At 46.9% G+C, this 13,586-nt stretch overlaps 1 protein-coding gene across 1 annotated transcript in view; it reads left to right on the top strand.

Moving 5' to 3' along the window:
• The window catches only part of BLNK (B cell linker), a 77,328-nt gene that overhangs the window by 28,107 nt on the left and 35,635 nt on the right, over positions 1-13,586 (top strand). Inside the window, exon 4 of the mRNA XM_058543631.1 lies at positions 9,579-9,619. Within this exon, the coding sequence (XP_058399614.1) occupies positions 9,579-9,619 (41 nt within the window). The remainder of the gene's footprint in view (positions 1-9,578; positions 9,620-13,586) is intronic.

Below are 13,586 nucleotides of genomic sequence, written 5' to 3'. Positions count from 1 at the left end.
ACTGTTAAAATGAATACTTGAGCATCAGTGAAGGGGGTGGGGGGCATGGGAATAAATTATTGATGGCACATGGTTATTCAGTCCTCTCTGAGTTTAGCTCTGCAACCCCATTCCAACTAGGATGAACTTTGTCAGAGGGAGAGGAGTTAGTCTTGAGATTGGTGGTGTTTATGGCAGTGGTGAGCAATGTAAAAATTCCAACACACTTTCCTTTTCTAGAACAGATACCTTGGGAGGATAGGTCCTCAAGTCTCTTTCTATTGGATTAAGTATAAAGATTTCCTGGACCTGGACAGATCTATACAGCCCTTGGTCAAAACCACAGAGTTACAGACTTTGATGAAGACTCTTCCTTTACAGGCCACAGCTAAAACCAAATCACAACCTTAGAGGATGATGACTATTTTATTTTTTCTGCCACTGATCAAGATAGCAATAAATCAGATAGTTGAGTTCCTTTTGGGCACTAATGAAATCTTATCACATGGAGAAATGTTGACCAACATACCAAGTCTGGTCACTGACCCACTGGACCACTTTCCAGAACTCACTATGTCACAGAGTATTTATTGACCTCACCTTGCCAATCAGTCAGCAAATCTGAAGAGTTGATCAGGGGATTCCTTTGCAGTTTGGAACTGAAAAAGTAAGAACCTGTTCTGGGCTTTAAAATGTACCAAATCCAAAGGCAAGGGAGCTGCTTAGTTAACAAATGAGAATAAACGCATTCTTCTCTCCAAGTTCTAGAAGGAAACAAAGCAGACTAAATCTCTTAAGTAGCCAAATACGTTTGATGAGAATATTACGGAATCGTGGAGTCTCAGGTTTAAAAGGAGCCCCAGAGGTCATATAGTCTGACATCCAATCCAAAGCTGAAACTTACCCCACCACCGTGTACCCCACAACCGAGGCCCGCTTTCTGCTTGGACACCTCCTGTGATGACCTCCCAAGCCTGTCTGGTCCAGTCAGGGGCAGACAGCCCTGGCGAGATATAAACGGGATCCATTTCCTTGTAGCTTCCTAAGTCTGCCCAGATGGCCACACAGTACAAGTCTTCAAACATTAACAAAAGTAGAAATAGAGTTGTTCTGTGCAACTTCAAAGCACAGAATTGTTAGGTCATTTGAGTGGTTTCTTCTCTAAAATAAACATCTCCAGGTGCTTCAGCTGTTCCACACATTCTTTGATTCATTCAACAAATATTACACAAGCGTGTCCTGTGTGTTACTCACTGTGCTAGATATGGAGTGGAGACCAAAATATAGTCCCTAACCTTAGGGTACTTAATGACTAGAGGGGAGTCAGATAATAAACAAGAATGCAAACAGGTAAATATGAATTACCAAGCACGGTCACTGCAAGGAAGGAAAATGGCAGGTGCAGTGATAGGGAATCACTACGCCGTGGGGGAATCAATTAGGTAGTCATGGAAGGTCTCTCTAAGGAGGTTACTTTTAATTTGAGTCCTGGGGATGAGCAGGAACATTTGTCACCATGTAGATGAATCAGCATTGGAGATTCTGAACACAAATTGTTAGGAGCTCAGAGGCAATTCTTGTAAACCAAAGTAGACTGACATATCTGATTTCAGGATGGACATCTCTCCTGATGGTCCCCCCATACTCAACTGTCTCCTTGCTCATTCCCTCAGCAAGGCCCCTCCTTTTCCTGTTTTTTACTTGGGTGAAGGGCAGGTAGCCGTCATCACTTATTCATCCTTTTGCCTAACCCACACATGATGGGGATCTTCCTGATTCCTCCTCTTCCTTCATCCTCTACAAAAAAAATTAATCTTTAAATCCTATTGAGTCTATCTCAAGTGTCTCTCAAATATTTTTGCCCCTCTCTATTCACATAGCTACAGCTCAGGCCCTCAATCTCTCTTGCTTGTTCTAGTACAGAGGCCTCTAAGTAGTCTCCTTAATTCCTAATCCATATGGTCCTCTCAACCTCCACCTGAGAATTGTTCTGAAACACCTTTGCTTAAATATTTTTATGGCTCTACATCATCAACAAGAAAAACTGCGAAGCCCTGAGCCCACATACAAAGTCCTTCCATGTCGAGCCACTAAATGGCTGTGTAAACTTGGACAATTCTCTCTCCTCTCCTTATCTATATCGTGCAGGGACTGAACTAGAAGATCTGTTAGGTTCCTGCCAATGCTAATACTCTACCCTCCTGCAGAAACACAGATCCTTGGAGCCCAGGGCCCAGCAATGAAGTGAGCCTCTCCTAACATTCCTTGGCTTTAGGAGGTTGCATCTTCCAAGCTCCCTGATGCTCAAAAGTGTTCCCTTTCTGGACCTCAGACATCTGCTCTCTTCCCTGAAACCCCCCAAATAGTCTTGATATTAGTACACTTGTACTTAATCTCTCTTGGAACACAGAAACATGACACAGCCGGGTCTTCTAAGCCTTTGCTACTCGAAGTGTAATCCCTAGCTTGGCAGCATCAGCATCATCTGGGAGCTTGTTAGAAATGCAGAATCACTGCCCCACCCTAGAACTACTGGATCAGAATTTGCATTTTAACAAGAACTCCAGGGGATTAGAATGTATATTAAATTTGAGAAACCCTGGTATAAACCACCAACTCTGTCCTTGTTGCTTCTCCTAAACTAAAAGACAAATCCATTGAAGTTCCAGGATCTCAGAAATTCACCCTGTTGCTTCACTAGACCAATAGGGCCTTGCTTAGTCTCCCTGCTCTTACACTCAATCTCTGGAAAGGGTCCTTTCGGCAAAACCACCATCACCACCTGCAGTTAGTACCTTCCTTGCCATTCCCCCCATTAACTCATGTCCCAGGAGCATTTCCATCTGCTTTCCCTGAGCCTCGGGGCCCCTCCACAGCTGCAAGCCCAGGGCCTCAGAAACCAGCCCTGACACTTCCTCCTGAACCCAGGGAGTCTTCAAGAACTTCAGAGGTCCCAGTGCTTGGAGACCTTAGCCTACCAGACCTCCTGAGACTGGGAGGCCAGTCAAGTTCTCCCTGGAGGCCTGTGCAATTTTGGTCCACCCAAGGCTGCTGAAACAGCCCCACCTGCTTCTCACGGATGCTGGAATTATATCCTCTTTCTAGTCCCAGAAGCAAGTGGCTTCCCCCAAACCTTTAAACTGGTAGAGTGTGTCGATCTTGGTGATGCTGACCTTCAGAGAGCAGAGGATGGAAAGGACCAGTGCCCCCTAGAGGTCAGCAGAAGACTCACCAGTCCTTCCTTCATTTAGAGTGTAGAAAGATAAAGCTTGAATTATACAAAGAACAGAGGCCTGGACCCCCTACAGATGTAGATCAGGCCAGTGTGGAGCCTGCTGCTTTCAGTTCAGACTCCACATTCCTACTTTGTCTCTGAGGAAGGATCACTGCCTGCAGGGACCTCATGGTCCACTGAGCAGAGTGCATTACCCCCCAGCAGCTAGTGTTGCTGTGGGAAGGGAAGATATCCAAACTGTGTTGTGTATTTACTCTGCTCTGGGCATTATGCTAAGCTCTTTACAGACATTAGCTCATTTAATCTCCCATTAGCACCATTATATAGAAATGACTATCTCAGTTTTGCAGATGAGGAAAACGCAACTCAGGAACATTAAGTAACCTGTCCAAGGTTACTGCAGCCACTAAAGGAAAACCCACCCCAGGCTCGCATTCCACTATTCTTCCCTTTGACCCAAGCTGAGATGGATACATTTTTTTCTGGGGCATTTCTTAATATTCTGAAGGCCCCAGAGCCTCTGACATTAACACCAGAACCTGCTGCCTGAGCTTTCAGAGTGAACAGCCTCCTGTATCTTTGAACAGCCTCCTGTATCTTTGAAGTCTGAGGCCTGGCTTGGGAGAGAGGGTAGGTGAGATCAGTTGTGGTGTCCGCAGAGTCTGCTGGGGTCATTTAAGAAGCTCCACTCGTCACTCCACAAACACCTGAGAGTCAGAACTGAGCAAGGCCTCTTTCCTTGTACCCTTGGGCCCTGATATCCAGGGGTTGTTGTGATGTCCCCAGAAGGTCCACTTTCTCCTCCCACCATTGATGTCACACAAGGAGGAGATCAAAGCAATAATAAAGGGGGTAGGTGGCAAAGGAAGGTACTTGGACAGGGATTCTTGGTTAAATGTCCACCACAGAAACACAGGGTATGCATAACAACTTTTGTCCACTGAAGAAGTGAAATTTAACACTGCTTTTGCCCCTGCCCTGGTGCCCTTAGTGAAGCCAGCACTCACTTGACTTTCTATCTCTCCATTTACACCCTAACTGGTGGTACCAGCAAAGCCAACACGGGGAGAGCTGTATTCGACATCAGTCCTGCCTCATGGAACTAAGAATAGAGGAATGAAACTTGGACTCAAAGGTATTTTAAAGCCTAGAAAGTTCTGAAAGATCACCGAATCCAAGCTCTTATGTTAGGGATAACTGGAGACCAGAGAGGCAAAGTGACCACCCAAGGTCACATAGCCAGGTGATGGCTAAGCCAGGACTGTGCTCCCATTCCCGCACATCTGCCCCCCGTTAATAGAGCCCTGTGAAGGGAGGAAAGAACATACAGAAGAGAATTTCTAAGATGTCGAGTATTTAGACTCAAGTCATCTCTCCCAGCCAGCCCGGATCCAGGCCCTGGCCTCAGCTGCCCACACAAGACACGTCCCTTTCCCCTCTCAGGGTATAGCTGGTGGGACTGTCCACTCGCTGCCTCCCCTGCGGCCTCTGTAGTTCTGCTTTCTGTTCCTTCCCTGTCTGTCCCTGCCACTGCAGCTAGCCCACTTTCCTTCTTCCCTTCCCGCATCCCGCTGTGGTTTCCCACTGGTTCCCTGCATCCCACCACCAGCTCCATGAGGGGAGAATAGGCAGGGCCCAGTGGCCCAGAGCATGGCCTCCGGAGCGGGATCAGGGCACACAGCTGTGGAGTGCACCCCCGCCATGCCAATGGCTGGGATGCCACCAGCATCTGCCCCAGTGTCTCTGGGCTCCTGATGACCCAGAACCGAGAGGCTGAATTCACACCCTTGCCTTCATCCCTTCACTCAAGCTCTCACCACAGAGCCCTTTACTGTCCTTCCAGCCATCCCCATCCATTCCCAAGACCCCTAATCTGGTTCAGCCTTTGTCTCTTCACACCTGAATTACTCAAACACTACCCTCACCAGCCTCCCCACCCCCAGCTTGTCACTGGAACCTGCAGTGTCCAATATGGCTGGAGCAACCCCTCGACTGGCAACAAATCTAGCTTTGTTTTCCCACTTGGCATATCCTCCTGTGATTCTCCAGTGCAGCTCGTTCATTCTGTGTACATGCACCTTATGGATGCCCCGTTCCATCCATCTGCTAAGCCCTGCCTCTGGGACCGACATGCAAGCCCCTGGTTTAGGGGGGGCTTCTCTCACCCAAGTCATGCTCGTCTTTCAAGGCCCAGTTCAATCCCACCTTTGACACATAGCCTCATGCAACCTCTCAGCCCTCACTGAGCACACTCTTCTCCAAACTTTTCCAGCACCTGGCCATGATTCCAGGTGCTAGGACATTTATCAGGAAATTTTACCCAGCCCTGGATCATCCTCAGCCTGATACATGGTTGTTCTTCTAGACTGTAGGTCTTTTATTTCCATTACACAGGGTGGCTTGGTGAGAAGACCTTGGACTTTGACCTGGGTTGGAATCTGGCTTTGCCCCGTAGGCATTACATGAACTTAGAAAGTTTTGTAACTTCCCTGAGCCTCAGATTCCTGATCTGGAGATATGAATACCTGTCCTTCAGGTTATTGTGAGAATTAAAGAGAAAATAAATGAATAGTAATAACGATCATTCATTGAGCCTTTACTCTATGTCAGGTATTCTTCTAAGCACTTTCCATGTGTTATTTCATTGTCATTCTCTCAAAACACTATGATATAGGTACTACTAATAATGTCCACTTTAGTGAAGAGAAAACTGAGGCCCAGAGGTCAAACAGTTTGCCTAAGGTCACACTGCTAGCAAATGGCAGAATCAAGATTTTGAGCAAGGCAGCCTGACCCCAGAGCCTAAAATGAAAATCCTGCATGTTTTGGCCTGGAGCAGACACTGAGAAGGGGGCCATCATGGCCATTCTCAAGTGTCCCATAGTGCCAGGTGCTATGCCTGCAGGCTTGGGAGGGCCACGTGAATCGCTAAGCCTGGGCCAGGCAAGGAGAGGAGTCTGTCTATTGTGTGGCATGGGATTACAACACAGTAAATAGAACATAAGCCCCAAACTAGGTACAGGACACAATAGCAAAGGCTTACCTGACAAGGAGGCCCAACCAGCATCTCAGCTTCCTGGTAGAGGCGTGCAATCCCACACCCCAAATTAATCCACCTGGCCCAATTAAACTTGAACTGACCCTCCTGAAGATTTATTCACTACACTAAGACTTTCTTGGATCCTTTTCTTTGTAGTAGCCATATTGTGTGCTTGCCATTAGAGTGATATAGTTTGGGCATCGTTTTGAGGGTTTATTAAGACATTGTCAATACCCAAGACAACAATAAGTAACATTAATACAGCATTTACTGTGTTGCCAAGCACTTCACATGTATTATATTACCTGATTCTCATAAAAACATGAGGCAGGCACCATTAGCCTTGTTTTACAGGTGAAGAAATTAAGCTTTAAACAATTAAAGTACCAGTCCATTGCCAAGCAGGTAGTCGAGAGCAGAGCCAGGATTTGAACCAAAGGAGCCTGGTTCTAAAATCACTATCTGCATTCTTTGGGAGGCTCCCTGAGATGCTGGAAAACCACCCACTACTTTGGATCTAGTACTTTGGGCTGTCACACTTTTCAGTCTGGGCAATGGCCTGCAAGGTTGTGACTTCATAAATATGATGCTATGAGGTGCCTGTGGGAAGATGGGTACAGCTGTTGGGGGGCAGCATCAGATACCCTCTCCCACATGATGCTTTTCTCTCTTTTGTACCTCGATGTGCCATGATGCCTGGATTGGGCATTCTCATATCTCCTAGGTTTTATCTGAATGCTCAGTAGAGGGCCAGGCAGTTCCATGAGATTTTAGCTGCAGGAGCCAACACAGACAGCCTGGCCTCCAATCCAGCTTACTAGCCATGTGGTCTCAAACAGGTTTTGCAACCTCTCTTAGCCCCAGATTCCTCAACTACAAAACAGAGATATTAACAGCACCTACCAAATAGTCCTGTTTTGAGGATAAATGAAGAAATACATTTGCAGCACTTAGCCTAGCACTTGGCACAGCAGAAGTGTTCGATAAGTGGAATCTATTATTATTATCCTAATTTTCATTCATTCAACTCATTTACTGGTTCATACCTTTATTAGTGCATGGATTAAAAATGCAAAATGCCATCTAGATACAAAGATAAATGAAATAGGCCTTGCTTTTCAGTACAGAGAGACGCAAACAACTTAATCGTTGCACAGGGCAGAATGAAGTCCATGTGTCATCGAGGTGCCAGAATCATCTAAGAGGGCCCAGAGAAAGGAGAGATGGGTTATGACCAGAGGGACTGGGGCAGACTTTATGGAGGAGGAATGACAGGGATGTCTGTGGAAGAAGGCAGATGGGCTGGGAGAGCAGCATGAGCAGAGCAGAGAACTATCAGAAGCTCAGGAGGGGAGGAACAAGCTACCTGGCATCACTGGAAGGGAATCTGGAAGACTGGCGCAGGAGAAGTTGATGGAGGCACAGGAGGTAGAGGCACGTGAATATGTTGACACAGAACCTTGACTTTACCCCACGGGGAGCCACTGGTGATTCCCGAGGAAAAGAACAGCATGATCCAACCTTTATTTTAAGAAAATAACTAGAAACAGTAGGAAGGATGAGTTGTAGAGGAAAGATAACAGAAACACGAAAACTAGTTAGATGACTACTGCAACTACTTTCACTAGTGACTGATCCTAAAGTGGACCCTGACTCATGGAGGAAAGGTGTTTTATAAAGGCATTTTATAGAGGTTCATATTTTAAACGGTTGAAACAAAAAAATTTTGCTGCCTTAAGTGTTGATCTTCAGTTATCCCCAAATTTAAGGTATTAAAAACGTATTCCCCTACTGTGCCAGGTATTGGCAATTGGGAAGAGAACTTATTCACCTATTCTTCTAGAGCTTCTTAGCAAACCCTAATGATTGCAATACACTATAATTTGGTATAAGTCAACCCAAAGAATAATTTAATAAAACTTATTTTCTGTTAAGGTCAAAGTTGACCTGTATTTGACTGTGGAATGAAGCTCCTTCTTAGCGCCTATTATGTTTTTCCTAAGAGAGGGCGCTATTGCTACCATTGCTTAAAATCTGGCCACCTTGATCCAAAGACCTCCTTCCTGCCTGACTTCACCTCTGCAATTCTTTTCCTTGTGCCTTGTGGAACAGCCCCCCTCCCTGTCCTGGAGCTGGAGTCAGTGGTCTGCCACAGCAGGGGGTAGAAGTGGCAAGAAAAAGTTCTCCTGAGGTTCTGGAGTTCAGGGACCATCCACCACTGGTGGCTGCTCAGTGGGGTGGGAGAGGAGCTGGGACCCTCTATGGCGCAGCTGTTGGAGCCACTCTGCGATCTGGACTTGTGTCTGGTTGATCTCCTACGTAGTGGAGTGAATCATGTTTAACCTCTAAGGTCAGTTTATGTGATGGGATGGATGCTAAGCTTCTCAGACTCTAAATGTGTTTTGGAGGAAAAGGGGTCAAATATTCTCCTTTGCTGTCATAATTCAGACCTATTTTATTCTTCAAGATCGTAAGCTACTTAAGACCTGTCATATCCATTTTTCTATCCCCTTTGGAGCCTGGGACAGGGCCTGCACCCTGGAGCTCAAAGAGAGCGAGGCAGCATGGAGCTGGGGTCCAGAGAATGTGCTTGGAAGTCAACTCGCAGGGTTCAACACCTGGCTCTACCATTTACTATCTGACCTTGGGCAAATGCCTTATTTTCTCTAGGCTTCAGTTTCCTCATAAGGTTTTTGAGAGAGCTAAACGAATGCAAAGCTCTGATAATATTGCACTGTAATGTATAAAGCACTGGCATGTAATCAAGCACTGGATAAAAAGTTTTTTCATAAAAAAGTCAAAGTTAGAGCCAGAGAGAATCACAGAAGTTATCCTCTCATTGTACAGATCTGGAAACTGAGGCCCAGAGCTGTTAGGTGTTCTTGCCTACTCTCCAACTAGTTAGGAACAGAGCCTGGATGAGAATTTAGGTCTATCTGACTCCCTGTCCAGTGCCCTTCCTACTACACCATCCACATATTGATTCAAAGAAATCCTCGGAAGGAACACAGTATGGATTGCAGCTCCCTACTGGGTTACTCTAAGGTCCCAAAAATATCCTGTGACAAAGACAGACATGGGTCAGATGCACCATTTCTCTGCCCCAGTGGGATTTCTCTCAATGCTTTGAGAATTGGCTTTTCTAAAAAAAGAAGATTCGAAAGTGAATGAAGATGAGATGACTGTAATAACCGTTCAAAGCCAAGTAAATGGGAGGAGGAAGCCCAAGGGCAGGGAAGGCAGGTGCGGGGTGCTTGTGGACAGGGTGGAGCTGGGCAGCTGAGATTTATGCTTGTGCATTCTGCTTCCCACATGCCATTTCAGGGAGCCCCGCTGATGAAGAGGAGCAGTGGTCAGATGACTTTGTAAGTATTTGCTCCTGGGACAAGGAGGTTACTGTTTCTACCAGGGCCCATGGGAGGCCTTTTTAAGGGCTTGTTCCTGAATTACACACTGGTGGTCAGCTGCGCATCACAGAGGGGAGATGACCGGGCTGGAAGGGACACCTACAGACAAGACAGCAATAACCTCATAATGGCTGACTTGAGCTAATACCACTATGTGCCAGGCTACGAGCTTTATATGCATGACCTCATCTAATCCTCACCACAGCCCTATGAGTAGGCATTCTTATCCCCATTTTCTGCTGGTATTCAGAGTACTCACCAGCACAGCCAAAACAGATGTTAAAATGTTTAAATATTTTCATATCAGTTGGCAAATGCCTCTGCCCTGAGTTCCCCAGTACTCCCCATCACCACCTGGCCCCTGCCCAGGAGCTCTAAACAAATCAACAACTAAAGAGTGAAGGCCTGGCACATCAGTGGCCTCTGGGCCACTCTTTAGGGCCATGGTCAGAACCTGGGCTATATTGGTTGTTAAACATTTTGAATATCATCCCTGCCCATTTTACAGGTGAAGAAACCAAGGCACAGAGAGTTTAAGTAATTTGCAGTTGCAAAATTCAAACCCAGGCCCTCAGATCTCAGAACCAGGCTATTAAGCTCCAAGGTGTTTGCTGTGACCAAGATGACATTAGCAGACTCTTGGGGCCACAGAGTGAGAGAGACAGATCTGGCCAGGATGACACTGGGAGTGTTGTGTCAGAATTAGCTGCCAACCTCTTCAAGGTGGCTGTGCAACCTGCAGGGCCCCAGTGGCCACTTCTGTCTCTTGGGCTGAGTGTTGTAGGGACAAGACATCCTAAAATCTTTTCTTCACTTATTCCTCATTTATATCAAATTCATCCAGAATGTTAGCCTGCTCCAATTTGTGAGTTTTATATCTGGAAGGGATCCAAGAGGGCCTCCACACAACCACACACCCCACTTTACAGACAAGGAAACTGAGGCCAAGAGCATGAAAATGACTTGCCCACTATCACTCAGTTACTCAGTGGCCCAGTGGAATGAGCACCCAGGACTCCTGTCCAGTGCCCAGAATTGAGCCTGAGCCCAGCTCTGTGCTGTGTAACCACCTGGAGTTTATTCAGAGTATTAGCAGACAGGAGTTCTTCCCTTTTCAACTGCAGAGAAAAGATTTTTTAAAAGAGGGGAAGAGATGGCCTCTTTTTGAGTCACTTGTGCATGAACTCCTCCCTGGCCAGGCAGCCGTTGATCCCTCAGAAGCACTGCAGCTGCGCCCTCTGCTGGCTGCATGCGCCGGGCCACATCTGCAGCCAAGTTAAGAAGCTGGTCCACATCCATGGAGAAGACAGGAAAATTGAACTTGCTCCCTGGCTGGATAAAAAGAGCACATGGCAAGGACTTAGAAAACACAAAATGAAATCAGCCTGGAGAGGAGAGAGTGACTTGTGTCCCAAAGTCAAACAGCCAAAATTAAGATGCCAGCCATAATAAGGACTGAGTGAACATTCATGCAGTTGTTTTTACCTTATTGGAGTCCCTTTGCACATAGAATGAAATCTGGGCTTGTTGCTAAAGCCTCCAGCCTGATGAAATCCAGCCCCTGCGGACCTGTCCGGCCTTCCAGGCACCCCCTCAGCAGGGTCTTGCACATCACACCCCGGTGCACAGGGCTGCCCTCAGTTCCTACAACAGGTCGAGGTCCTGCCTGCCTCAGGGATTTCAGACCCATGGTCCCTGGACAGGGGAAGGAAGAAGGGAAGAGAGGAGAAACCAAAGAGCATCCCCATTCTTCCTCACTTGGTTGGCTCCTTCTTGTCCTTCAGGCGTGGCTTAAACATCTCCTTCCCAGGGAGGCCTTTCCGGCACCCCCATCCAAGGTAGATCCTCTCCTTCCACAGCTCTCTGTCTGAGGACTCTTGATTGTTCCCCTACGGGCATGTATCACCAGTGATGGCTATTTTATCTGTTTGACCATCTACTTCTTATTTATTATTCACTATTTGTTTGTCATTGGTCTCCCCTGCTGGAATGTAAGTTCCGTGAGGGCAGGGACTGTGTTCAGAGTCAAGCTCGAGGCCTGGCTCATAGTAGGTGCTCAATAAACATTAATTGATTGAATGAATGAATGAAGGAATGGACAGTTTGAGAAGGTTTTTATCTGGTTACACATTTCCTTCTTCAAAGTTTCCATCAGATTGTCCAATGTATTGCACTTGCTCAAATATTGCATGAATGAATGAAAGAATTTTATTTGCCAGAATTTAGCATAATTTGGGGGGGTTAACTGTCTCAGAAGTTTGAACAGCTTCCTTTTTTATTATCTTGATAAAAAGGCATTCAGCACATTCCACTGTGCTTGAAGAAGGAGGGGCTCATGGTACAGCTCCCACAGAAAAGATTTTCCAAATGAAGGGCCAGCCCAGCACTTCTCCTGATTACCCATTCCCTCCTCCTCAGTTTCTTCCGAGCCCAGGGCAGAGCTCAATTCATTCATTCATTCCACGGGTGTTTGGTGGGCACCTACCCTGCCACGAGTCCTATTCGGGGTCCTGGAAATACAGTCTCAGTCCTGGTCTCATGGGAGTTACAGTCTGGTAGGCAGCCCAGTGTCAGAGGAATGGTTGCCAGGAACAGCTGACCTGGAATCTCTCCTCCTCTATCCTCTCTGCCACCTCTGTCAATCTGGTCCTCTCAGTCAGGCTGCTCTGCCCAAGGGGCTGCAAGGACCCCAGTGTCCTCCCCAGGATGCACATTGCTCCTCAGAGTCCAGGTAATTAAGTCTAGGAAGCCTCATCCCTGCTCCATGGAAACTGAAACAAAGTGGGACGACCAGCTGTGTCCCAGGCAGGCACATGTGTCTGGGTGCCCACTGACGATTTCACTTTCCAGATGTTTATGAAAGCAACTGCTTCTCGGCACTTGCACTGACCTCTCCCAAGATGCCATAACTACAGAGATTGGGTCCTTGGCCTGGATGGGGAGCAACCCAACCACCTCAGGCTGGACTAGACTAGCCTTGGGAAGCCAGCTCTTGCCCTGTTAAGCTCCCCGTCCCCCCATCCCCAGGCCACCCTTTCACTCCCATTCCACCTCCCAGGCCTCCTGCCTAAGAATAATCATTGGCTTCTCCAGAACACAGATTGCAGACTCAAATTACTCAACTCCTCTGTGCCTCAGTTTCCTCGACTGTAAAATAGGATTATAAAAAAAAAACTCTCTCATATGATTGTGGTGAGGGGTAAATGAGGTATGCAGTGCATAGAAGTATCAATTATTATAATAATTATTATTATCATTACTCCATTCAGCCTAATTTCATATTCATGTTCAGGAAGGATGATTGAGCCTCCCCTCATCTGCTATAACTGAGAGAGGGGTTTGGGAAAATCCCTCCCCAGGAATTTCTTACCTGACCCCTTCCTGTCCTTTCCCGGCACTCCCGCTCTAGGGCAAGGACAAGCACCTTCCTTGGGCTCTGTCCTCCTTTTATTCCCTCTCCCAACACTCCTCCAGCCACCTCAGGAAAAGCTCTCTTTTCAGCCTCCTGTCTCATTCCTTATCCACTCTCCACTCTAGTCCTCTCTTTTCCCCATCTCCCTGCGGACTGAGGAGGAAAGCACTGTCCTCACTCAAGTATTCATTCATTCATTCCAAACATACTGAGCCCCCATCATGTGCCAGCCCATGACAGGCCCTGAGGACGCAGCAGTGAAGGAAACACTATACCTGCATCACGCTTTACCTGTATCAACCTTATACAATTGCAAGCGAAAGGAGACAGGCCAAAAAGCAGGTGCATCATCCATTCATTGGAAACTCACGTATGGATCCTGCATTGGGTCAGGCTGTATGTGGGGGCAGTGGACACAGAGTCAGAGGCCCTCTCAAGTCCTGAATCAAATACTTCCTCCACATGCATATATGTGTGTATGCTCTATACATAAACTATCTCGAACAAAATGCC

This window comes from Diceros bicornis, chromosome 6, assembly GCF_020826845.1.
Source record: "Diceros bicornis minor isolate mBicDic1 chromosome 6, mDicBic1.mat.cur, whole genome shotgun sequence".
Lineage (NCBI taxonomy): Eukaryota > Metazoa > Chordata > Mammalia > Perissodactyla > Rhinocerotidae > Diceros > Diceros bicornis.
Note: the sequence above shows the minus strand (reverse complement) of the source record. Positions and strands in the feature narration are given on the sequence as shown.